This window comes from Papaver somniferum, chromosome 8 (assembly GCF_003573695.1).
Source record: "Papaver somniferum cultivar HN1 chromosome 8, ASM357369v1, whole genome shotgun sequence".
Taxonomy (NCBI): Eukaryota; Viridiplantae; Streptophyta; class Magnoliopsida; order Ranunculales; family Papaveraceae; genus Papaver; species Papaver somniferum.
Window position 1 is genome coordinate 104,559,910 of NC_039365.1, and position 26,736 is coordinate 104,586,645.

General features: G+C 34.6%; 1 protein-coding gene across 1 annotated transcript; it reads left to right on the forward strand.

Moving 5' to 3' along the window:
• The first annotated feature begins 18,696 nt into the window (after window positions 1-18,696).
• On the forward strand, window positions 18,697-19,948 carry LOC113304615 (cyclin-U2-1-like). The gene is made up of 2 exons (XM_026553758.1): window positions 18,697-19,471; window positions 19,572-19,948. The coding sequence occupies exons 1-2, from the start codon at window positions 19,047-19,049 to the stop codon at window positions 19,861-19,863; spliced, it is 717 nt and encodes a 238-aa protein (XP_026409543.1). The 5' UTR covers window positions 18,697-19,046; the 3' UTR covers window positions 19,864-19,948.
• The last annotated feature ends 6,788 nt before the right edge of the window (window positions 19,949-26,736 follow it).

Below are 26,736 nucleotides of genomic sequence, written 5' to 3' on the forward strand. Positions count from 1 at the left end.
CCGAATAGACGGCTCCACCAGAAACAACAAGAAATGAAGTTTCCTGGCTCTTAGGATAGTTTGCAAGAAATGGAAACTCAATTATTTATAGACCAAGGTTGTTTGGACAACAAGGAAATTCCAAAACCAATTTATTTATTTTTCCAAAATATGCATTAAAGTACCTAAATTCGGTTTTCCTATTTCCAATTAACGTTAACCAATATTTCCGAAAACTCTCATGAAAAACTTCTATTATTAATTTAGCACAACTAATAATATATTCCAGAGGATATGTTTTAATGGTAATTAAAACATATATGATGAAAATCATAATTAAATGCTTTTCACTTTTTCGGACCTGGGACCACCTTGAGCATCAAGGAATATCTTTGAATAATAAATGATAAGAATTATGTACATGTTCAAATATGTCCAGATTTAGAAGTTTCGCAGCAAACCCCAATTCCAAGCTTAACACAAAAAATAAAGAGATATGTGAATATTGGAAACTCGGTTTTGCTCCTTAGGATCAGTTGTACCAACCTCACAATGTAAGTTCTGATCGGTTATACCATGTTTCCCAAACCAGGTTGTGACTGGTTACACCTTGCTTCCCAGAGGTAGCTTGTAATCGGTTACATCTTACTTTCTGAGTTAGCTTCTGATCGGTTACACCTTGCTTCCCAAAGGTACCTCGTGATCGATTATAACTAACTTTCCAATTCATCCTGCCACCGGTTACAACTTGTATTCCAATATAGCTTGTGATCGGTTACACCTTGATTTTCAATGTAGCTCATGACCGATTACAAATAGCTATATATATATATATATGATATATATAGGATATGACCGATTATACCATAAATCTTACAAGTTAAGATAAGTTCTACCCAAGGTAGTTAATATCGAGTATCGCTATCGTATCGGTCGGGCCCGATACATCTATACAAAATATAATATCGGTTTTTATCGGTGATACATCATTAGAACTAGAATTTCAAATATTTATGAAACCATAGTAAAAAATAATAAGAATCATACACATATCTCAAATTTCCAAAATATAAGGTGGTTTACGCAAGCATTATGACTGTTGTCCCATTCTGCCGGCAAAATCTTTCTTATTATCCTTCACTTTTATATTTTATATTTCTTTGCGTTGCCTTGCAGTCGAAACAATCTTCAATCTCTCAAACTTTGTTAGAGTCTAGAATCAATACACGGCTCCTTAGATGTTGATATACCATTAGTATTCCTCTGTCTAAAACGTATCTCAAAATGACATTCGAATCTTTTGAAACCAACCGCAATCAAGGGTCTTGCTAGAAGCTTTCCATCCCTGCATTGAAACCAAATTACCTACAAACCCATCCATTCTATTACTACCAGGACTCAAAAAATCTTTAATCCATATCTTAAAATCAATAACAATCGTTTATATTCTCCGCTATCTTCCCCCGTCTGAAAATGCGGGGGTCTAACAATCACGCCCAACAATTCGTTTGGCAATCTTAGAGGACTCACTCTAATACACTTTATAGAGAATCATCTAGACAGTCAGACTCAATCTAGAGTAAAGTATATCAAAGAGTTTTAATATCTCTGTTTCATAATGTACCGCAATCTGAGGTATTATTACACAGACACCAGAATTTTGTTAATGAGGAAACCGCAAATGCAGAAAAACTCCGGGACCTAGTCCAGATTCAACACCACACTGTATTTAGCCGCTACAGACTCTAGCCTACTACAAATTAACTTTGGACTGGATTGTAGTTGAACCCTAATCAATCTCACACTGATTCAAGGTACAGTTGCGTTCCTTACGTCTCTGATCCCAGCAGGATACTACGCACTTGATTCCCTTAGATGATCCCACCCACAACTAAGAGTTTCTACGACCCAAAGTCGAAGACTTGATAAACAAATCTGTCTCACAGAGAAAAGTCTAGGATTGAATAAATCTGTCTCCCACAGAAATACCCAAGAGTTTTTGTTCCGTATTTTGATAAATTGAGGTGAACATGAACCAATTGATAATCCGGACTTATATTCCCGAAGAACAGCCTAGTATTATCAATCACCTCACAATAATCTTAATCGACTAGCGAAACAAGATATTGTGGAATCACAAACGATGAGATGAAGGTGTTTGTGACTACTTTTCTATCTTGCCTATCAGAGAAATTAATCTCAAGCCAATCTTACGATTGTACTTAAATACGATAGAAACGGCAAGATCACATCACACAACTACAAACAAAATAGTTGGGTATGGCTTCACAATCCCAATGAAGTCTTCAAGTCGTTAACCTACATAGTCTCGAGAAGAAACCTAAGGTTAAAGGAGAATCGACTCTAGTTATGCAACTAGTAACACACAGGAGGTGTGTGGATTAGTTTTCCCAGTTGCTAGAGTTCTCCTTTATATAGTTTTCAAATCAGGGTTTGCAATCCAAGTTACCTTGGTAACAAAGCATTCAGTATTCACCGTTAGATGAAAAACCTGATTCAACCAAGCTAATATCTTTCAACCGTTAGATCGAACTTAGCTTGTTACACATAAATGAAATGTACCCTCATTTAGGTTTATGTAACCGTACCCAAACGTGTACACCATGTTGATTCACAAATAGTTAACCGAGGATAGCCATATGATTACTCTCATATCAACCTTATTCATCTTAACCATAACTAGTTCAAATGACTCAAATGAAACTAGTTAAAGAGTTGTCAATTGATATATTCTCATAGAATTATACAAGAACACAATTGAAGCAAAATCGGTTTGATTCACTCGAATCAATACATGAACATTATAGCCCCGGTTTGCAAAGATTGCGTTCCTCAATAATATATATTTAAGTTCATGTACACAACCGATTTTAAAAAGTAACCCACTTAAGTATGCGTACTTAAGTAACCAGATTTGAGTTTGGTTGGTTTTCAAACACATCAGAAATTCACGGACGTGAACTTTCCGCCAGTATGCGTACGGGTACGCGTACTTTAGGTAACCGGATGATTTTGGTTTGGTTTTCAAACTCAGCAGAAATTCACGGACGTGAACTTCCGCCAGTATGCGTACGGTTACGCATACTTACCCAGTGTCCTTCAACTATTTTGTATACACACAAGTATGCATACTTTTGATTCCCGGTTTTGGACTTATACACTAATGTGCGAACACACTATGCTTATATCCAAATATGGTTACAATATTCTAAGCTCTTTATTTAAATCATCGAAACATTCTTAGAGGATGAAAATAGCCGTTTTCACACACTATTAGCATCAAAGCAATTTTCAAGATATTGAAATAATCATTATCAAAACATTCCAAGCCTACATCAAATGATTGTATTACACAAACCATGTAATATGTTACTCGGCAATTTTCTCATGATATAAGATGAATTTGGTCGAAGCGAAAGCTTACCAGCACATATTTCGAGAAATATGTAAGCGAGATATACTCAGCTCGAAATCTCAAATGTGTATATTGAAAACTATATCGTAACACGACTTATGTCTCAATATAGGAGATAGAGTAAAAATATACTTTCCAAGTGATAGATGAGATTAAAGTCTCCACATACCTTTTGTCGAAGAAGTTCCACAAACTCCCCTTAGTAGTTTTTCGTCTTCAAATGATGAACGCCGTGAAAACTAAGCTCAACTACACAATCTATGTCCTAGTCCGAGACATTTATAAATAGGCTAGAAATATAGACTTATAATTTTGATCACTAACATTGACAAACATGCTTGAGATAGCAACGCATACGAGTTCGACCGAGCAGTGCTCTAATACCGTCCATAACAAAACCCAAATCCATTCAAAATTTCACTTCAAGTATGATTTTCAACTTATATCCTATCATATAATCATTTATTTTATATCATAAATATATCGGGGCTTTGTACGTTTCCCAAAATTATCGTTGTACTTGTCTATAAAGACTAGATGCATGTTTCTCGGAAAATTTATTCTCTGAAACCGATATTATCAGTGTATAGGTAAAACCGATATATTTGGCTGTACCGGCTGATACAAACGTTTTTATCATTCCATCTTTGTATCGCCGATACTCTCGATATCGTATAGGTATTTTTCGATACCCGATAAAAAACTATAATATCGGCCTGTACAACAGATATTGACTACCTTGTGAAAAGACGAGGGTACCCAAATACACCTCAATCTAAAACTTTTCCACCTATAAGTCCTTTCTCCGAAAGTGATTGTCTATGGACTAAGTCGAGACAATACAACTAATCGGTTCATACTTCGTGTGATCATCTATGGATACGAGATCGAGACAATACGACAACAAGATAACTTGTATGATTGACTATGGATACAAGATCGAGACAATACAACAACGAAGTATGTTTACTTGATAAATGGTTCAGACTTAACCAAACAAAATAGGATTTCTATCAAGTAAATAAGAATTAACGTTTGTGTATTTTACTTCTAATTATAATAAAACAATTATAATTGCGGAAATATAAAAGTAAAAAACACAGCAAGATTTTGTTAACAAGTAAACCGCAAATGCAGAAAAACTCCGGAGACCTTGTCCAGAATTGAATACTCTCAGGATTAAGCCGCTATAAAAAATCAAACCAACTTCGTATAGTTGAGACCAAGCAACTAAACCTATCGTTCACTTAGTTCCGTCTGTATCCCTGCGCCTCCAACTTGTAATAAGTCGCGCACTTGAAACAATTCCTTTGGTTCGTATTCCAAACAGTAAAGGAACAACAAATCTATTCGGTAACAACTCTTTTCAAACAAGTGATATGAGTTTGACAAAAGGCTCTTCCTTTTATCCCAATAAACTCCTTTTTCAGGTTATTAGATCTATCTATCTATCAACAACTACCAAAGTAATTGTTAAGATTTTGCAATCAATACTTTTAATCACCAAGAAACGTATTGATGTCGATCTACTCAACTAATCAATCAAATCTATCATAAAGATAAACCGATTATAGTTGGATTCTTTTCCAGCCGAAACAAGTATTGTGCACACCAAAGATTATGAACCCAAATCAGAAATCTTCTTCGTCTATAAATCTTCTTATATCTTCAATAAACACCTGCACACAATCAACTTGAATCTCTTGTGATCGATCACACACAGAATTTTGGAGTCTGTTAACAATGAATTATCAGAAGATGTCTTTAGATCTACAAACAGTCTAAAGATCCCCGTCGAAACTTCGATCTAGTTTGAGTGAATCTTATATCAGAAGAGAAGAATAAAACATAAACAAACTAGGCGCAATCAAAGTCCAACAGCCGTTAGTCAATCAAATCAATCGAAAACTAAACTGCAATTATCTAGTTTCCCACCAACGGTACTAATATAGCTTCTCAATCCCAAAGAAGTCTTTAAACGAGCGTCTGTAAGAGATTTCGCCTAATTAGGTTACTTTCCTCTCCGAATAGGCGGCTCCACCAGTAACAACCCAACTAGGTAGTCTTGCTGACTCTGAGGATTAGTTTGCTTGAAATGCAAACTTCAATATCTATAGACCAATGAAGTTTGGATACCATGGAATTTCCAAAACCGAAAATATTCTCAAGATGCAATATATTTCCAAATTCGGTTTCCATAATTCCAGGAAATGCTTTGCCCAAATATTGACCGAAATCTTATTAGAAAATATCCAACTAGTAAATGCACATTACTAATTTTTATTTTTTAAATATATGCATTTTATTTGCTGGAAAATAAAATCATATAAAACTAAAAACCTTATTTAAAAGATTCTCAATTTATTTCGATCCGGGATACTCCTTTAGCTATTAATTAATATTTTTGAACAATAAAAGATAAGAGTTACTGCACATGTTCAAAGTATGTCGACATCTTTACGTAATAAATCATCTTTCATATTTACTATCTTGGAACCGATTTTCCACACTTCCAAAACGAGTTTAGAATTGGTTCATCTGACTTCCAAGAACTATGTGATTGATTATCCTATCAAATCACCAAACATGGGTTTCACGGTTCTACCAAAACAAGTTTCGGTTCTACCTCCATGTGAGTACTAGAAATAGTCACACTAGTTACCAAAACTTGGTTGACTAGGTACTAGGATCGGCTCCCACATATATATGGTATCTAACTTATATTTGGTGCACATGTCCATAGGATCGGTTCCAAATAACTAAAAACGTGTTGCACATGTTCATAGGATCCGTTCCCAATAACTAGAAACTTGTTGCACCTCTTACAAGGATCAATTCCTATTTTATGAATGGTTTCACCTCTTACTAGGATCGGTTCCCCAATGACTAGAGTTGGTCATACCAATTACACTTAAATCAATCATACCATCTTAAGTGATTACTTAAGATCGGTTTCAATAATAAAAGTCATACCAATACAAAAGTCAGGCATTGTGAATAGTTTTACCAGGATATATAAACAAGTTATGAGCGGTTATACTAAACATACATATTGGTAATCCAAAGATATGCAATAAATAACAATACCAATAAGCCTAGCGATTTCCATTTCGATTCACAAAACAAGTTTATGAATGTACGTACTTCCTTTAAACAAATGTAAAACATTATTTCTTAAGACGAAATTTTCACCCATACCCATACATAATCACAATAACATTCAAACGATTATGTCGATGTCTTATATACGAAGTTCAAAAGATAGACGTTATACTTCGTATTGCAATTCCTTAATACTATGTCCAACTAGAGTATAATCATTCATAGCATCGCAATTATGTTTTCAATATGCACGACTTGAAAGATACGTTAGGGAATGAAACAGTTCAAGTCAAATATTACTAACCTCAAGAGAAAGGATGATGTCGTCGTTGTAGCTCTTTACTTCTTCACATTCTTCAAGTCTTCACGTAATACTTGTAATGTCTCATATAGAGCTGGCAAACGGGCGGGCCGGGACTGGCTTGTTACGGGTTACACGGGTTCGGGTTAACACGGGTCAAAACCCGCGGGTTGATATTCTTCACGGGTGGTCATTTCTTCAACCCGCACCCGTAACGGGTAAACCTGCGGGTTCACGGGTTAACCCGTTTATGGTGAGTCAACTCGCCAGAAACCGATTTGACAGAGTTTCCTCAGTTTCCTGGTTTATTTTTGGCCACATTCAGGCCATCTAAAGCACTTTCCCTGCAACCTAACATTCATCTAACTCATTCACTGCACTCGCACATTCAAGATCAAGTCATTACACACTGCTACATTACACACTGCTACAATCTCTACTTCAATAGCAACAACAACAATTGCGGAAGGAGAAAGAAAAGAAGAACATCAGTACAACACCACCATATGAAAGAAACTAAAAAATGGAAAAACAATGTCATACACCATCACTAATTAAGGGGTCAAAACAAGCCAAGAATTTATTAAAAAGGTTCACGCTTCCTAACTGACTGTAAACGCTTCCTAGTGAATGACTCCTTAACTGACTGTAAACGCTTCCTCTTCCTGGCAGAACGTCGAAGGTCTGTCCCACCTGACTGTAAACGAAAGCAAGAAAGGGGGAATGATAATAAGTCAGCGACAAGGAAACTTCCATTTTTAATAAGCATATACATGCCAAATAAATTCAGAACCAAATGTGGCACAAATGACACTAGCTGAAATTGCTCAACAAGTCCAAACCCATCTTTTCACAAAATCCTTGAAAGCCGAAACCACTACTCTACTATATGTTATAAAAACAACAAAGAACAAAAAGATTCACCCCACAAGCCAAGATATATAACATTCTCTGAAGTTCAAAATAGCGACAAATATTTCCACCCAACATTTTACTTAACCAACCAAACATCCACCAGTTCCACTTCGTTGGCTAAACAATCTAGCTTGTCAACTTGTCAGTTACATAAAGCTGACAATACAATCCCAATAATATTATTGTGTACCTATAACCAAAATTGCCATTTTATAGGAATCCAAATACTCGTTTCATATAACTGACATGCACACCTAAATTATTAAGACCAACTGAAAGAGTGGAATCTGTCTTTTCATTTCTTTTTCTCTAATTCAAGCTAAAATTCTTAGTGTTGGCAAAAATGAGATAGGCTTTTGCCATTGTAACTTACATTTTTATACAAAACAACATCACTGACTGCCCAATTTCAAAGAATACTTCACCAAAATCACAAGTCTATATAATCAATTACTAGGTTAATACAAAAACTAATCAATTGAATAGGTTATCTGCATCAACATTAATTAGAACAAAACAACCAAAGGAGGGATAACTAATCAATTGAATGGGTCTGTATATATTTCTTTACTTTAATACCAAAAATCTAAATTTTGATTAGTATAATTAAACAAGATTGCATATAATTCTTCGGCTTGTTTGGTTTTAGCATGGGGATTAATTAGATTTACATACCGGTGGCGTCACAGAATAAAAGAAAAATGCAGAACACTGAGAAAAATACCTATCTAACATCGTTGCACAAGGTTGGTGTATGGTATTTCACAAATAACTGCCAAGAAAGAAGAACAATTAGTATATCACACAAAATAAAAAACCAATTCAAAATCGAACTCAGATTCAAAATCAATTTCAGATTCAAAATCTATTCAAGAAGAATAATCTTTGAAATAGAACAGAGAGAGACTTACCAATTCTATATGATCAATAGCCAACAAATCCTTGTTTCATCTAACAAATCGATTACTAGATTAAAGGGGCTTCTGTAAATATCGACCATTTAATGGCAAAGAGTTTCAAATCAGAAGATCAAAAACACGTCAAGAAGGTGAAGGGTATGAATTGCTTTGAAGATTACGTATCCAAATTTGAAGATTCGGCTGCCGAAGAACGGAGGAGAAGAACAAAAGAGAGAAGAAAAGAGAATGATATCTCTTCATTTAGGTTTAGGTTTATCCTTTTATACCTTTAACATATGGATAAGATTAACCCTAGAATAATCTGACGGTAGGGATTAAATATAACTTATTAATTAGGTGTTGTAGACGGGTTGACGGGTTTAACCCGTGGGTTTACGGGCCGGGACGGATAAACCCGTTTTCTCACAAGCCGCTATTTCTCCAACCCGCGCCCGGCTTGTTTAGGACCAAGCCAAGCCGGGCTCGGGTTTTCACGGGCCGGATACGGGTTAATCCGCGGGTTTCAGCTTGTTTACTAGCTCTAGTCTCATATCCTAATACTTTCAAGCTAACCTATACGAAGTTGACTCTAGTATACAATCAACAGACTCTTTAAATGAGTTTTGGTTCACTAAAATATGATAACCAAACTTGACATACCAACGCTTAGTGGGTTCAACCGAACTATGCTCTAACACCTTGGTTCTACCTTGTCATCTTATATTGGTCATTCAAAAGATATTCAATAAACAGTCTGACCAATCATGATTTCCTTTCGATTATGAAACAAGTTCATATATGTACTTCCTTTAAACAAATGTTATAAAACATTGTTTCCTAGGGTGAAATCATTCCTATATAATGCACATATAATTAAATAACTATATATAATAGATTATGTCGATGTCGCATTTACGAAGTTCCAAAAGATAAACGTTTATACTTTGTAATATGTTTTCCTTGATACTTTGATTATACTATTATGACCGAGTCTCACCACTAGAGTATTATATACAATGTATACAGCTTCGCATGTTATGTTTTCAATACAACACAATTTTAAAGATACGTTAGGAATGGAAACAAGATCAAGTCAATATTACTAACCTCAAGTGGAAGGATGATGTCTTCATTGTAGTCGTTACTTCTTCTCATTCTTCATGTCTTCGGAGTAATACTTGTACATCTCAACATTCCTAGACTTTCTAGTCTAACCTAAACGAAGTTGACTCTAGTATTTAATCAAGCGACGCTAGATGAGTTTGATACTAAAATATGACAATAAAACTTGACATACCAACACTTGGTGGGTTCAACCGATCTTTTCTCTAAAACATTCACCATTTTCTAAGGACATGTCTATTTTGTATCTTCAATCTACTATACCTAAGTTGTTGTTGGTATAGGTATAGTCTTTGCCTACAAATCCTATATCCTATAAACCACTATTAGAAACAATTGAATTTACCCAACCATCAGAAGAATAAGAGGCAGCGTTACTATTATTATCTAGTAGGTGAAAATTTAATGGTCGGTTTAGATGCAGAATTCTAAAGGTGGAATTCATGTGTCCGGGGGATTTGGTGGAAGAACGATTTCCTTGGTACGTTTGGTTTCCGAAATCCCTTGGATTCACGTTTCCCTCGGGATTTATAATTCTACCAAATCCTCCATTTTGAATACCACCTCCCCCCCACCCCCCATAAGATTTTCTGAGAAACTTAGGAGAGATTTATGGACCCACTTTTTTTTAACCTCAAAAACCATATTTTCTCCATCTAAACAGTCCCCAAACAGTACATGGGATTTAAACAAAGGAAATGCTAAGAATTTTAGAAAATTTATCTTATCTACCTAACACACGAGGAATTTATATGATTCCTAATATTTATAATCCCTGGAATTATATATCCCCCAGAATTGTGAATTCTACAACTGGACACACCATAAGTATCCTAAGAGAATCCAAGGACTTATGTTAGCACTACCAATTTGATTAATGTAATCCCATTGATTCCTTTTCTTAGAATAACTAGAGTAACCATACATACAGGTGAGGAGAAATTCAGGCTTACTTGGATCAGCTTGGACAATTAAATTAAACATGTTACAACTTTTATCAATAATATCATATTGAAACATATTTTTCCAAAGAAGTTCCAAACCACCAAAGAGACCTCCGGGTTCTATAAAATCATAGTTTGGGTATTGATATTATTTTAAGAGAGGCTTACTTTTACCCTTGCTAATTTTTGTTTCACACAAGAAGAATATGTCTGGGTTTTAAGACCTTATCAAATAATTTAAATGGTTTCTAGTATTAGCTCTTTTAAAACCCTGCATATTCCAAGATATAATCTTCATTGTTGAATGCTCTTTCATAATGAAATTGAGGAAAAGAGACATTAAAAACAAGCTAATTGATAAATAATGTAGTTTGAAATGTAAAAGCAACGAGTACGTATAAGATAAATATTGCAGCAAAAAATCTATTAAAAACTTATAGTTATGACTATAAGAATTTAAAATAGTTAAGATTAAAAAGAAATCACCTAAACCGTTGTGAGTAATAGTTACACGTATCTTCTTTTCTGTGACAGCTGCTTATTTAGCTCCGGTCGTGACCATGCGAGTTGTCTGAATGTCAGTGTTGGTATAAGAGATGGTTTCTGGTGGAGAGGTCCCAACATCAGATGGCCGGTCCGCCACTATCCTTTTATGTTTTAGATTGATACATAACAAAATAAAAGACCATTTTACCCTTATTGTTAATTTGATGATTTCTTCTTTGTCTGGTATGCGAATGACGCGTTCGAGTAGTCCATTTCACATAAGTACTAGTTTCGTGAACTTTATAGTATGTATAGGGAAAGGAATAAAGGTTTAGGAGATTGCAAATTAAGCAGTCTTGAAGATGTAAATGCTGGTACAAAGTTTGGGGAAGCGGTAGAGAAGACAAAGTTAAAGAGGAAGAAATTATTTTCGAGATTGAATTCTCGGGGTGATACGAGCACCAACTAACATGATAGTGGCGATGATGATGATGCATGCGAAGGACAACCTACTAAACGAGGTGGTCCTTGTGGTCGTGGCTAGAGCTGGCAAACGGGCGGGCCGGGGCTGGCTTGTTACGGGTTACACGGGTTCGGGTTAACACGGGTCAAAACCCGCGGGTCGATATTCTTCACGGGTGATCATTTCTTCAACCCGCACCCGTAACGGGTAAAGCTTGCGGGTTCACGGGTTAACCCGACTTGTTTAATTAAAAATAAAATTATAATTTCATTAAGTTATTTTGTGACAAAACAGAGACCAAATCACAGAACATAACTTGGGGATAATACTAAAACATAGGATTACATAGAAAATAAACACAATTATAAGTTCTCTAGTCTACTGTGAAAAAGAGTAAAGAATCAAACCTAACCTAGGATTATCGTTTCTAACCTAAAATCAATTCACATCCACCACTTTCATCACCTGCATCTCAATTTCATTCATAAATCTTCTCGTTATCACTACCACTAATCTGCAACATTAATCAACAACAACAAAAACGCAAACCCATCTTCATCCCATCATATTACTAATCCAACTCACATACACTTCATCTCAAACTAGTAACCTAATATCCATATAACAGGTTCTCAAATTAATTCCAAATTGAAACAAATGATTCACCCTTTGCTTAATCTTCAACTTGATTCCATCATATCCCTAAATCGTCAATTTTCTTTTTTTTTTTCAACTAAGTTTCAAACCCGTGAACCATGAATTCTCTTTTCTATTAAGAACCCTGATCGATGGATTTCATCCAATTATTATACGAATCTAAACCTCAATTTAACAAAATCATCTTTCAATTTCATCGTATTCATCACCAATCAAATTTCCAGTTCATGTTGGAACCCTAACTCACTGATTCTTCAATGTGAATTAAATTGAAAATCAATAACTAAAAATTCAACCTTAAACTTAACACCCAATACCCATCATTACTTACTTGATTTCATTCTCAATTTGATATAAAATTTTCAATCCATTCTAGAACCCTAATCCTAATTTTACTGATTCCTCTTTCTTCAATCATCACGAAACCCTAACCAAAATTAACTCCAAAGACTCATTAACTCTTTCCTTGATTTACTTATTCATTAAGTTTATTCAAATTTCAGAAGAATCATGAATCACTCACTCACAGTTCGTGCGGTGGAGAAGAAAAATGGAAAGAGAAAAGAAAAACCAGAAAAGAAAGAGAAGAAACATAAGTGATCTTCTGGGGTTTTTAGAGTTTTATATGATAAATGAATGAACAGGATTAAAAGTAGAAATCATACGGTGGTAAAGTTAGCAGCAGACGGGTTTCGGGTTTAACCCGCGGTTTTACGGGTAGGGACGGGTTAACCCGTTTTCTCACAAGCCGTTATTTCTCCAACCCGTACCCGGCTTGTTTAGGACCCAGCCGGGGCGGGCACGGGTTTTTTACGGGCCGGGCGGATCAACCCGCGGGTTTTTGGCTGGTTTGCCAGCTCTAGTCGTGGCTGTGGATGTGGTGGGAATGTTGATGGTGATGAAGATGATGAATGAATGGTTTCTCTGTTTTCCAAACTTATACATTTAACTATATAGATAACTACGGAGTCAAAACTTATGTTTGTTCGGATTATGTTATGTTATTTTCGTTAGTCTATCAGTTAATAAATTTTGTTGGTTTTAAAACTTGTGTTTGCCTAAGACACATTAGTAGAACTATAATTTGGGTCAAAAATACAGGAATTCTGATTGTTTATTTAGATACAATCAGTTTACGTATACCTTCATAAAAACCAATTGTAGCTTTTGTCCAAAATGACAAGTTAAGAATTGGTCTATATTATTTACAACATAAGTCGATTCCGAAATTTCAATATTTTTTTTTCATGGTCTATAATTGGTTTATATGTAACATATATATCTAACGATTCTAAGAGAAAAATATTACCAAAATTTTGATAATATACCAGAATTAAAATATATAAGAACCAAATTACGTGTATGTGAAATTACCCCTTTTTCTGTATATTATTTTTGACAAGAATCGGATTATGTGGGCATTTCTACAACCTGGTTGTTTCAAGGCGGTTTTTTGTATGATTTTGATAAAAGAAAATCGGTCTATGTAGGCGTATTTATAAGCCAATTGTTGGAATTGCTTTGAAAAAAAACTAGTCGTTGAGTTCTTTCCCGAGCACCTTTGGCCCAAAATTGCAAATTTTAGCCATTCATGCTTCATCCACTACTCAAATAGAGCTTGGAATATATATTGGGAACGAGATGAAGATACGGATCTTGTTAAATCATTCGTTAAGGTGTTCCATGAAAGTCCGGATGCAGGCATGGAGCTAGTAAGGGTCTAGTAGGGACATCAGTCCCCACTGAGTCTCGTGGTATTACATATATAGGTCTGTTAAATTAGGGATTTTTGCGAGAAGGGGGGACAATTCTACGAGGTGAAAACTGGAAATATTTAAGATAATTTGTTTGTTATTCAAATCAGATTAATTTTGATTTGATTAGGGTTTGTGAGAATGGTTTATTTTATTACCAGCAATTTTGTTTATGATGTCTCAAATAATACGCATGAATACTGTTGACCACGAATTCAGACAAAGAAATCAGTATTCCATAATTTAATTTGGTTAGTATAGTTTCAGAGATTGTTTTTTTTTTGGCTAGAATTGAATTGTGAGACTGAGTTGAATAGAGAAACAAAGATTAACATCATCTGGAAAGATCTCAAATGGGTTTCGGGTTTTGTAATATGTTTGAGATAGTTTAATAGAGTTGTATTGCACTGCAAAAGCATCCAAAGTTGGATTAGGAAAATGTTTCTGTTGTTTATGATAAGGGATATTAGAATCATTTTGTCCATAATAAATTAGAATTTATTTATTAAAATTGTTGGTTATGTGATGGTTTGGAAATTTCTAAATGTTTAAGATTATCTTCGAAGAACAACATTAAAATAACTACCAACAGGGATGAGTCATGAAACTGGTATAAGGAATTCACTATAACTCTATAAAGCTCGTACGTCTTGCTTTGTAGAAAATTCCTTGGAGTGGTTAGGTTCCAAAGTATATAAGACTTGACATTTCTCTTGCACAGACCCTTTTTCATTATGAGTCGAGCACCCGCAACTAGGAAAAGGCATGATTGTTTAAATCTTTTGGAACTGATTCCCCGTACGAATAACTTTATTTACTCTTTTTTTAACACATATTTTCTTACACAAAATTGGTTAAAAAGACCAAAATCAACAATTCCTTGATGGAAAAGACATGTAAAATTTGATACTGTTTAAATGGACGAGAATGTAAAAATAGTCAGGATGTAAACAGTTTCATCCTATCCATTTTCAAATATTTTTTCTTATTTTTAATTTACATCAGGATGCATCCAGTTTCATCCTCGCTCTTTTTTAAGTTTAAGCCAGGATGAATCCAGTTTCATTCTTGATATTTTTTTGGTGTCCATTTCATCCATACTAATTTTTAGTGCTCCACTAGAACCATGTTTTAAAAATATTTGGAAAATGACCCATTTTCCGTATTTTCTTATGAATTTGTCAAAAAAAAAAAAAAATTGTCCCCCCCAACTTGAATTCTTGGCTCCGTCCCTGTCCGGATGAAACCTATTTAATGTTTTGGAAGAGAGTGAAAGAGTTCACCAACTTGTAGAAATGATGAATGAGAATCATCCCTCGTCTTCCTGAAAAAGTGATAAATCGATATATTATACATATTTCATCGCTTAATTTTTGCATACTAACATGTAATTTATTTAATTTCAGCTGGACGATTTAATTCCATGTGGTGAATAAGGCATAGGAAAATAAAGTTTATTTACCACAAGGTTTATGCGGTGTGGTATCATCGTGCTCGGAAACAAAGTTTATTTACCACAAGGTTTATGCGGTGTGGCATTATCGTGCTCGGAGGTTCATTGGTGATGTATTGATGTGCGAGATTCAAGAATATGCACAATAAATAATCCCATGTAATGGGGTAGTTTTCTAAACTATGTAATGTGTTGATTTCCTATAACCATGAATGAATATTATGTTTATGAAAGTATGAAATAATCGGTCTATATCTGCATTTAAATTTTCATTAATCACACTATATCTATGTAGTGAGTAATATGCACCGATTTTATGTATTTTTCGTGCATGAAAACATCAATCCAGAATCGGTGTACGAGGACATGATCATCCATCGATTCTGGATCAGTCAACAAAAATTCATGTTTCATTAATGAATTAATATTTATAGATTAACAAAATTAAAAATCCTATTATTGGGGCTTTGAAGTCAAAGATCTTTTGGGGCTTTTTGGGTTCTAACATCCTAAAACGGATAGGGGGAAACCAAATCAATAATAAAGGTCAAATATACCCTTTCCTATAAATCTAACCATTAAAAAAAAGTTAATCTTCTCTTCTTCTTCACTTCTCTTTCATTTCATCACGATGAAAATGATGATCATAATTTCATCATGATGAAATCGTGATCATTAAAAAACTTAAATTATAATTCTTCTTTCTCTCTTCTATTTCTTCTCCATCACATCGTGATGAAGATGATGACCATAAAAATAACAAAATCAATTATTTTTCTTTCTCTCTTCTTCTTCATTTTCTCCATTGCATATAGAGATGATAGAAAAAAGCAAAACTAAGAAAACCCACCATTTATTTTTACTTTTGATTGACTTAAAAATTCGATTCTTAATTTGAGAAGAAAAAGTTTCTGAAACTGTATACGTGAACCCTGTATTACGGTTGGGAAAGTACATGTTTCCCAACCGTGAACCCTGAACCTACCTGTACAGTTGGGAAAGTAAAAACTCCCAACCGTAAAAAAGTGTTTACGGCTAGATTTTCCTAGCCGTAAGCTATTCTGATAATCACATAAAAAAAATAAACATAGGTCTAATTTCGGTTAGGTTTTCCTCGTCGAAAATTCTTACTTTCGGCTAGGTTCGTCAGCCGTAACTTGAATTTTCGGCTTGGAAAACCTAGCCGTAATTGTTTCTGATACTTACAAAAAATTGTAGAAAAAATCATAGCTGTGACTTGAATTTTGCGGCTTGGAAAACCTAGCCCAAACTGTTGTTACGGCTAGGAAAACCCAGCCGAAACTGCTGTTATGGCTGGGAAAACCCAGCCTTAACTGGTTCTAAAAACAAAAATAATCAGAAAAATGATTTCGGCTAGGAGTTCTTTATTTCCCCGTCGTAAACAAAAAATACGGCTTGGAACACCATTATTTCCCAACCGTTTTTTCGTTATACGGTTGGGTCGATAAATTATCCCAGCCAAAAACCAAGCCGAAGTGCAGTTAAGGCTGGGAAAACCTAGCCGTAACCGGTTCTGAAAACCAAAAAAAAAATCGAAAAAACTTTCGGTTGGAAAAACCAAGCCGAAACATGGACTCTCGGTTGGGTCGACAAACTATCCCAGCCGTAATCTTGATTCATGGTTGGGAATCTAAGAACTCCCAGCCATAAATACTTTCAGAAACTATTTTTTTTACCCGAAATTTATCGAATTAGACTTTTTTAACCATTTAAAACAAATATAAATAGTGGGTTTTCTTAGTTTTTTCTTTCTATGATGATCATCATCTTTGAATGAGAAGGAGAAGGAAAAGAAAATAGTTTTGGGTTTTCTTGATGATCATTATCCTCTCATGATGAAATTATGCTCATCATCTTTTCACATTTTATGAATGAGAAGAGAAAGATGGGGAGAAGATAATAGATTTTATTTTCTTATGATCTTCATCATGATGAAGTCATGATCATCATCTTCATCATGATTATAAATGAGAAGGAGAAGGAGAAGATTACAGATTTAGGATTTTTTTTATTTTTTTATTTTATGAATAATGAAATTTAGGTAAGGGTATTACAGACATTAGGAATATGATGTGATAAGGGATAACCTCATTTACTATTTCATGACCCTAAAAAGCCCCAAAAGACCATTGACTTTCAAAGCCCCAATAATAGGATTCAAAATTAAACATCTTTTGACCAACCAAATTATTACTGATTATTATTTTTTACTAAGAAACACACCATAGCAATAACAATTATTACTGATTAACTAAGGCAAATGAGCTACTAAGGATAATAATGGTTAAAGGGCTTTCGAATTTACTTCAGAATGTCTTATTTTATCTTCTCACGGTATGTCTCTAATAATTCCTCTACAAACTAGCTGGATATTAGAATCACCTACATTTCTCACTAGATGCAATATGTACTATGGTAAAACATGGTTGTCCTTTAGAGTGGTAAGTTGAGTTGAAGCCTTCCCTTTGTCTGTAGTAATGTACAATCTAGAGAGTGGTAAGTTGAGTTCACTGGCCTTCCCTATATATTGGTAAAACAAGGTTGTCCTTTCCAGCATTACAGTATCAGCAGCACCATGTCCTCTCTTGTACGGAACACAAACATGTAACATGTAGCCATGCCTATGGTCCACAGTTGCACACATCCTACTAGTAATTTGCAAGAACTAACTTTCTTAGGTAGGTGGGTTTTGGTAAAAAGATGAGGAACCGACACTACGAATTACCAAGTGGTTTCTCTCCTACACACTGTACTCAGTGTCTTAATTGCTCGGGATATCTTGAAAATCCACACCATATGGGCCTCCAAATTATTTTATTTTTGTTGTTGTTAGAAATCTTTAGTTTAAAATCTAATATCAGATCTGCAACCTTCTCCATTTTCTCCTCCATTTTTCACTACAAGACAAACAAACCCTGATATAGTTGGCAAAATACTTTTATTTTTTTCTTTTAGGAAATAAATAATGTTTTATTGAAAAAAAAAATATGTTGAACCTTATTTAATATAATTTAATACATCAAATTAGAGTTATATATCTTTGTTTGTTGTCCACATTAAAAATTCGAACAACCAGCAAACGGCAGTATCTTTTCAAGTCGATTACTTCTGTGCTTCCAAACGCCTTCTAAATTGGCCAAATACACTCTCACCCGTCCCTTCATTTATTTAATTTTATTTTTACAAAAAAAGAAGAAGAAAATACAATAAATGGCTGTTGTTATCAGAGGATGCACTTGAGTTAAGGGCCTGACTTAACAATTCTGTGATTAGAGAGTAGGTTTATACGGAGTACTCTTCTTTGGCGTCATAGATATACTGTAAGAAAGACTTTTACCAAGACAACCCCTTTAACAAGACCGGCTCTGCTAATAACGTCCATTTATGAAATTTGTCCCCACCCAATTCTCATTTTGTCATATAAAACTCTTGTCAAACACCTCCACGGAACACTTCCCTTTCAAGCTGCTATTTTCAACAATTTCAGAAGCTCTTTCTCCCCTCTCTAAAAAAAATGGGTTCATCTTCAAGTCCAATTATATCACCAAGAAAGCTAAGATCTGATCTTTATTCATTTGCAACTCAAGATGATCATGATCCAAATACACCCTTAGTCATATCTGTTCTTGCTTCTCTCTTAGAAAGAACCATGTCAAGAAATGAAAGAAGTACAAAAAAGTTCATCAACTCATCACCGTCTTCGCCATCGAATGATCGAACGCATATTTTTTATTGCGATCGAACACTTGACATGACAATCCAATCTTTCCTTGAAAGAATTTTTCGTTACACTCATATTGCACCTTCAATCTATGTAGTTGCTTACATCTACATTGATAGGTTTTGCCAAATTCACAAAGAATTTCGGATTACCAACACAAACGTTCATAGATTCTTGATCACCACAATTATGGTTGCTTCAAAATTTGTTGAGGATATGTAAGTAATTCTCCTGTTTTTTATTTTCCTTATACAATATCTCTATGGATGTGTGTGCAAATCTGATTAGTTATCCACTTTTGTGCTGTGATATGTGCAGGAATTATAGAAACTCTTACTTTGCAAAAGTCGGTGGAATAACAACAAAAGAAATGAACAAATTAGAAGTGGAGTTTTTGTTTTTGATGGGTTTTAAGTTACATGTGAATGTGAAAGTTTTTGAGAGCTATTGTTGTCATTTAGAGAGAGAAGTAAGTATCGGTGGTGGGTATCAAATTGAGAGGAGTTTAGGGTTTATGTGCGGTGGACATATGAAATCAGTAAAAAGAGAGAATAATCAGAGAAATAATTTGATGATAACTACTTCATCAAATGTAGTTCATAGTAAATAGTACTAGTATTTATCATGCACCCCATCTCCTTCACAATTTTGTTGGTAGGATGTCAATGTCATGTATAAAGTTTTTTTTTCTTTTTTCTTCCTTTTTTTTTTTCTTTTGGTTTTAATATGTATTTAGTTTTAAGATGTATAAAGCAGTTGTGGAATCACCGTCAGCATATAAATATTACTAACCATTATCAGTAATTTTTCTCAAAGTTTACCGTATTACGGTGTAATATACTATAAAGCGTGGCTGCTAAAGGGATACCAATTTATTGGGGAGGTACCGAACTCTATATAAGACAAACAAAAAAGTGATTCATCTCATCTGAGATTTGGTACCCTCCCCAATAAACTCGTATAACAATGTTGCCCCAAAAAAACGTGAGTTTTACAATGTCTTAAAGTTTTTGACTGTAATTTTTTTTACAAATGATTCCATGGAAATGTACCTTAAAACAAGCCGGTTACGTTTCATTTATGAAAGAATATTCTCTGCCTTAGTTAGTAGGAGTGAGTATGGTCCAAATCAGGTGCGGAGCCATGTCTTTAAAATTACGGGTGCAAAATGGGCCTGGGAGATCATTTTACACCCAAAAAATACCAAAATTAGCAATGTTTGGCTTGGGAGTCAGCTGGGTTGGGTGTGCAATTCCAAACCTATGAACTAAGCTAGCTCCGGCCCTGGTCCGAATTGGTTCGTTGTTAGTTTTATTCGCGTGCAATCTAAGGTATAACGGCTTTTAAGTTTGAAATTTATTTATAGCATCCAATAGATTGACGAATTAGATGCAGATGAACCTAATAAATCGCTTTTGTAGTTCAATGTATGGACAAATATTTGGAGGAAAACCTAACGATGGTGGTTTCAATTCCTGCACACCTCTGAAACGCAAATCCTTACAAAAAACACCAATTTATTGGGAAGAAAGGTGTCTCTCCAGAGTTCAATTCAAGTTCGAATGGCTTATACCTGATCAAGCATCAATATTGCTTACCGCAAAGAAGGTAATCTTATCAAACCTCCTTTCTATTTTGAAAACTACTTTCTTGCTCATCCCTACTTATTAATGCAAATTAAATTTTGATGGTCAAATTAGGCCGTCACTGGAAGTAAAAGTATTATTCATGATAAGAAGCTACAAGGCCTAAAAAAATGTTACCAAAAAATAGGATAAAGAAACTTCTGAGTCACTGGAAGCAAAAGTAAATAGATTAGAGACCTTGATTGATTTTTATTGTACTTTGGAAGAAATCAATCTTTTTTCTCATGAGGATTACGCAACCAGAGAATTAACCAAGACAAATCACAAAAAAATTGAATTGGATCACTGAGATATAAATTTTTAGTGCAAAAGCTGAGTGGTTAGAAGATGAAGAAAGGAACTCCAATTTTTTTCTTAAAAGTACCTCGTAGATGCAAATGATGAATTTAATTAATTTTTTATTGATCAATATTTTCTTTATCTAGATTTATTCCCATAAAGCACATACAAAGTGCCTAAATATGTTTCCCCTGAGAAGTTGAGAAAAATCTTATTTTCTAGGAAGAATATATCTTCGGTATTTGTTGTGTTGTCACCGAAATACCTACTTTGGAAATTAGTTATGCTTTTCTGTAATTTTTTGAGATTTGAACTATGGATCAAAAATCGGTATCTTCTTCTTCCTTAAATAGAAATTCACCATCCCTCAATGCTAAGAAACTTTAAAGGAAGATTAAAAGAAGAAGTGAGTCAATAAGAAGGAAAAGCAAAGACTGCTGAATAAAGAACAATGCTTTGCTTTGAGATGGTGACTCAATTCTATACTCAAGTTAAAACAAAAGTACATGCTCTTGTTAAGTCATTCACCAAAACTTCTCAGATGCAAGAAGTTCTTGTTGAAAAAGCGGGGGTCTAACAACACCACCTAATATTTCGCGTAGCAATCTGTATGGAAAACTCGAATATACTTTTAAGAGAATCAACAAGACTCAATCAATTAAAAGTACATCAACGAGTTTATATCTCTCTCTTGATTTGATTTCCTTAAACAGAAACTGCAAGTACTAATCAAATACAAGGAATAACTTGGATGGTACCAAAGACCAATATCCAAGGATCAATCAATGACAATCAACAACCAAAGGTTGGATTACTCTAATTGATGATCTAACACACAACCTGTATTATTTCAATTATAAAGATAAAACAATATAATGCGGAAACTGAAATAACACAGACACTAGAAATTTTGTTAACGAGGAAACCACAAATGCAGAAAAACCCCGGGACCTAGTCCAGAATGAACACACACTGTATTAAGCCGCTACAACACTAGCCTACTCCAAGCTAACTTCGGACTGGACTGTAGTTGAACCCAATCAGTCTCTCACTGATCCAAAGTACAATTGTACTCCCTACGCCCCTGATCCCAGCAGGATACTGCGCACTTGATTCCCTTAGATGATCTCACCCACAACTAAGAGTTGCTACGACCCAAAATCGCAGGCTTTGACAATAAACAAATCTGTCTCACACAGACAAGTCTATCAAAGGATCAATCCGTCTCCCACAGAAAAACCCTAAAGGTTTTGTTCCGTCTTTTGATAATAATCAAGGTGAACATGAACCAATTGATAATCCGGTCTTATATTCCCGAAGAACAACCTAGATCTTATTCGTATGGTAGCGAAACAAGATGTTGTGGAATCACAAACAATGAGACGAAGATGTTTGTGACTACTTTTTATATCTTGCATATCAGAGATATTAATCTCAAGCCAATCAATCTAATTTTACTCGTAAGATAGAAGATGCAAGATCAGATCACACAACTACGATAAAGGTAGTATCATCCTGGATTCACAATCCCAATGAAGTCTTTAAGTCGTTAAACTGGTTTTAAAAGAAGAAAACCAAAGGTTAAAGGATAAACGACTCTAGCACGCAAACTAGTATCACATGTGAAGTGTGGGGATTAGTTTTGCAGAGTTGCTAGATGTCCACTTATATAGTCTTTCAAATCAGGGTTTCGCCTTGGTCACAAAACAAACAATATCCACCGTTAGATGAAAACCTAATTTAGATTCAAGCTAATATTTCTCAACCGTTAGATCGAAAACTTAGCTTGTTATACATAAATGAAATGCACGCTTCTAGGTTTGTTAACCGTACCCAAACGTGTACATTGTTTGTTCAACAATAGTTAACCAAAAGGTTAGCCATATGAGCATTTCATACTAACCATATTCTTTTTCACCATAACTAGTTCAAATGAATCAAATGAACTAGTTAGAGAGTTGTTCAATTGCAAGGAAATATTATGTACTACACAAGATACAATTGAAGCAAAGATTATTTGATTCACTCGAATTGGTTCATGAACTTTATAGCCATGGTTTGAAAATTGCATTCCTTAGTCTTTATAAGTTTAAGTTCAGAAATCATCTTCAGATATATAACCTTCTTAAGTTCGCACACTAAGTTCGCGGACTTAAGCAACCGGGCAGAGTTTACAAACTCCAGCAAAAAATCTCGGCAAAGACTTTCTGCCGGTTCACGGACTGGTACTCACGCAACAACTTTGTAAACTCTATCAGAATTTCTCGGGATGAGAAGTTCGGCAGTTCGCGGACTTGGCAACAAGCCATTCTTCCGGTTTCTCTTGATCAACAAAGTTCGCAAACTTTGGTTCAAGGGATATGACTTATGCACATATGTGTTTCCACAACAATACTTATGTCCATCATTGGTTATGTAATCTAAACTCTCATTCCAACCATTGAAACATTCTTAGAAGACGTTATACAGTTGTTACACCATTTCTCGTCAAAGCAATTTTCAAAGTGATTGAAACATATCATGACTTTCGTCACTAGGTAAAGATAAACATGGTCGAAGCGAAACGCTTACCAACACATATTTCGAGATATAGATAGGCGAGGTATACTCGGCTCGAAATACCAAATGTGTATAATCTAAGTCTATATATAGCATACGAATTTTTGTCACAAGAAGTAGGAGATAGGGTAGATAGAATTTTGAGTGACAGATAAGTTCAAGTCTTCACATACCTTTTTGTCGAGAAGTTCCACCGGTTTCTTTAGTAGTTCTTCTTCTTGTATGATGAATCGCCATGAAGTCCTTGAGATCAACTACACTTTCTATCCTAGTCCGAGACTTAGCTATAGTAGACTAGAAATCAAGGCTTATAGTTTTGATCACTAACATTGACAAACATGCTTGAGATAGCAACACATGCGAGTTCGACCGAGCAATGCTCTAACAATCTCCCCCTTTGTCAATTTTAGTGACAAAACTATCAATACATATGGAATACAAAAAAGATAAAGAAACTTTAGTAGCTCCTATTCCACATGTCTAATCTTCAACATTCCTCGAAATCTTCGTCACTTCCAAGTACTCCTCCAATGATCCCAAAGGTTGTAAGTTTAGCATCACCGTTGTTGAAAATCCGTAGCTATAACAATGAGAAAGCATCGGTCTCGATCATTGTTATACAATGTCATAGTATTATTGTACAGTATCAAAGTCCAATTGTATCACAACTTCAACAATAATACTATGGTGATATGTATCACTCCCCCTTAGTCAATACTCCATCTCACATGGAAACTACTTCCCCTTACACAATTATCCGAAAACCATATGTATGTGTAGTATTAACTACATACTAATTCTCCCCCTTTTTGTCAATAAAATGGCAAAGGTACAAGAACGGGATCATAATGAAATTTCCGTAAGAGACATTTCATGACTAAAAGAAAATACATACCATCTAATTTATATGCAATCATATAGCCGAAGCTAATAGCATTCATCAAGGAGTTTAAAGATACAAGATAACCCCTTTAAAATTCCACAGCCGCACACCCCTCAAGATATGACCATTAAGCACAAGTTCAAAAGAACTCTCCCCCATTTGATATCATTCCCAAGGGAACAACAAGAGCGACCTTAATTTCAAAAGAAAATAAGGATTTTGATTGGACACCAAAAACCATGAGAATGATTTTCTATATCCAAAAACTCAATCAAATTAATCACAAGTAAACCCATGATTAATTTAATCGGAATACGCAATCAAATTAAACACAAAAGTGATCAACTTAATTGATTATGCTCGACATAAGAGAACTTACGGAGCATACGACTAACATAACCATTAGAAAATCAATAGGATAGTCGTTCATATACTCAACATAAGAGGAGTCTTACGGAGTATGATAATACTCAAATAGATTAATTACAAGAGAACCCATAATTAATCTAATTGGAATACACATCCAAAATAATTACAAAAGTAATCAATTTAACTGTCATTTGTTTTGCTTGACATAAAAAGACTTATGGAGCAATAACTAAATAACCAAACAAGATGATTAATTTAGTTCAAGAATGCTCAACATAAAGTACCTTATGTAACAACCAACAAATCTAATCAAAAATTAATCAACTTGGTTGTATCGTGCTCAACATAAGACACATTATAGAGCCTCACAGTACTACATAAAATATGGATCAATGAAGATCAATACTGTGGAATACACAAGGATTCATTCTATCTTCCATCATTATTTGCATAACAATTTTTAATAGACATAATCCTTGAACAAAAAAGATTTTAACCTATCTTCCATCAAAGAATTGACAATATAGGCTTAACTTTTGTATATGTCAAAAGTCTATTCATCCTTAAATCAATACAAGAATACCGATCATGAACGACTTTACTTTTGACAAAATATGGGACAACATAGATCACGGACGTAAACACCAATATCCCATAACAAATTGCAATATAAAAAATCATAAAGATTAAATACTGCAAACCATCATCCTCCAAATATTTTTAGAATTTAAACCAATAAACCTAAAAAAGAACAAGAAGATGAAAAATAATAGCTATATGTAGTCATAATCATTGCTATTCAAGCACTAGTTATTCTTCCAACTAAACCAAAAAGAAGACATACTAGGCAACAATATCTTTGAGAAATTCCTTATCATTCCCGAACTCCTTGTCGTCAACAGCCATCGGAATATAAGGTTCGTGAAGGAAGGAGTCAATACCAATAAACCATCTTGGCTGATGATGTCGAACCAGGGCCTTTTGAATTTCCAAAGATCTTAAAACGCAAGCCTTTATTTCACTAATCTCTTTTCTTACTTCCTTCAACTCATCAAGAACATCGGAAAACTTCTGAGAGTTAGAAGGGACATCCCTTGGCTTTCTTGTATTCCTCCTCTTTCTTTTCAAGGAAGGAGTTACTGGAGATTTCTCTTTTTCCTTGATTGATGGCTTAACAATCATATTGACATCTTTTTCACCCAAATACATGATGCTTAGAGAAAAATTATAAACAAGTGGTTTTTGTGAGGGGAATTCACAATCTCATCAAGCAGTCTTAAGATATAAAAGATATCAGAGAGGAAAAAGGAATGTAGGGTTCGCAACCTTTAAACAGGTTCATGGACGCCCAATTCTAAACCCTATAAAGAGTAGAATTGTGGATAATAACCCTTTACTTTATTTGATAGACAGGAAAAACAATCCTAAGATTTTTTTTTTTCTTAAAGCCCGAGCGGTACACAATCTTATATCTTTTTGATCAGGCACATGAGACAAGATTTACCAAACAACACAATTAATTTGTGCTGTGGTGATCAACAATTTGTCCACCATTTTTCTCTTGAGAGGAATTCTTAGATTTCTGTCTATCAAAGCGATTTGACCATACCTTCTTCTCTAATGGTCTTATTTTTTCTTTGGAAACCAACTTCTTAGACGACGATAAAATCCTACATACCTCAGCAGTCTTCTGAGCAAGTTTAAGCTTCCTTGCCAATCGATTTGATCTTCGTTGAAGTTTGTTGGC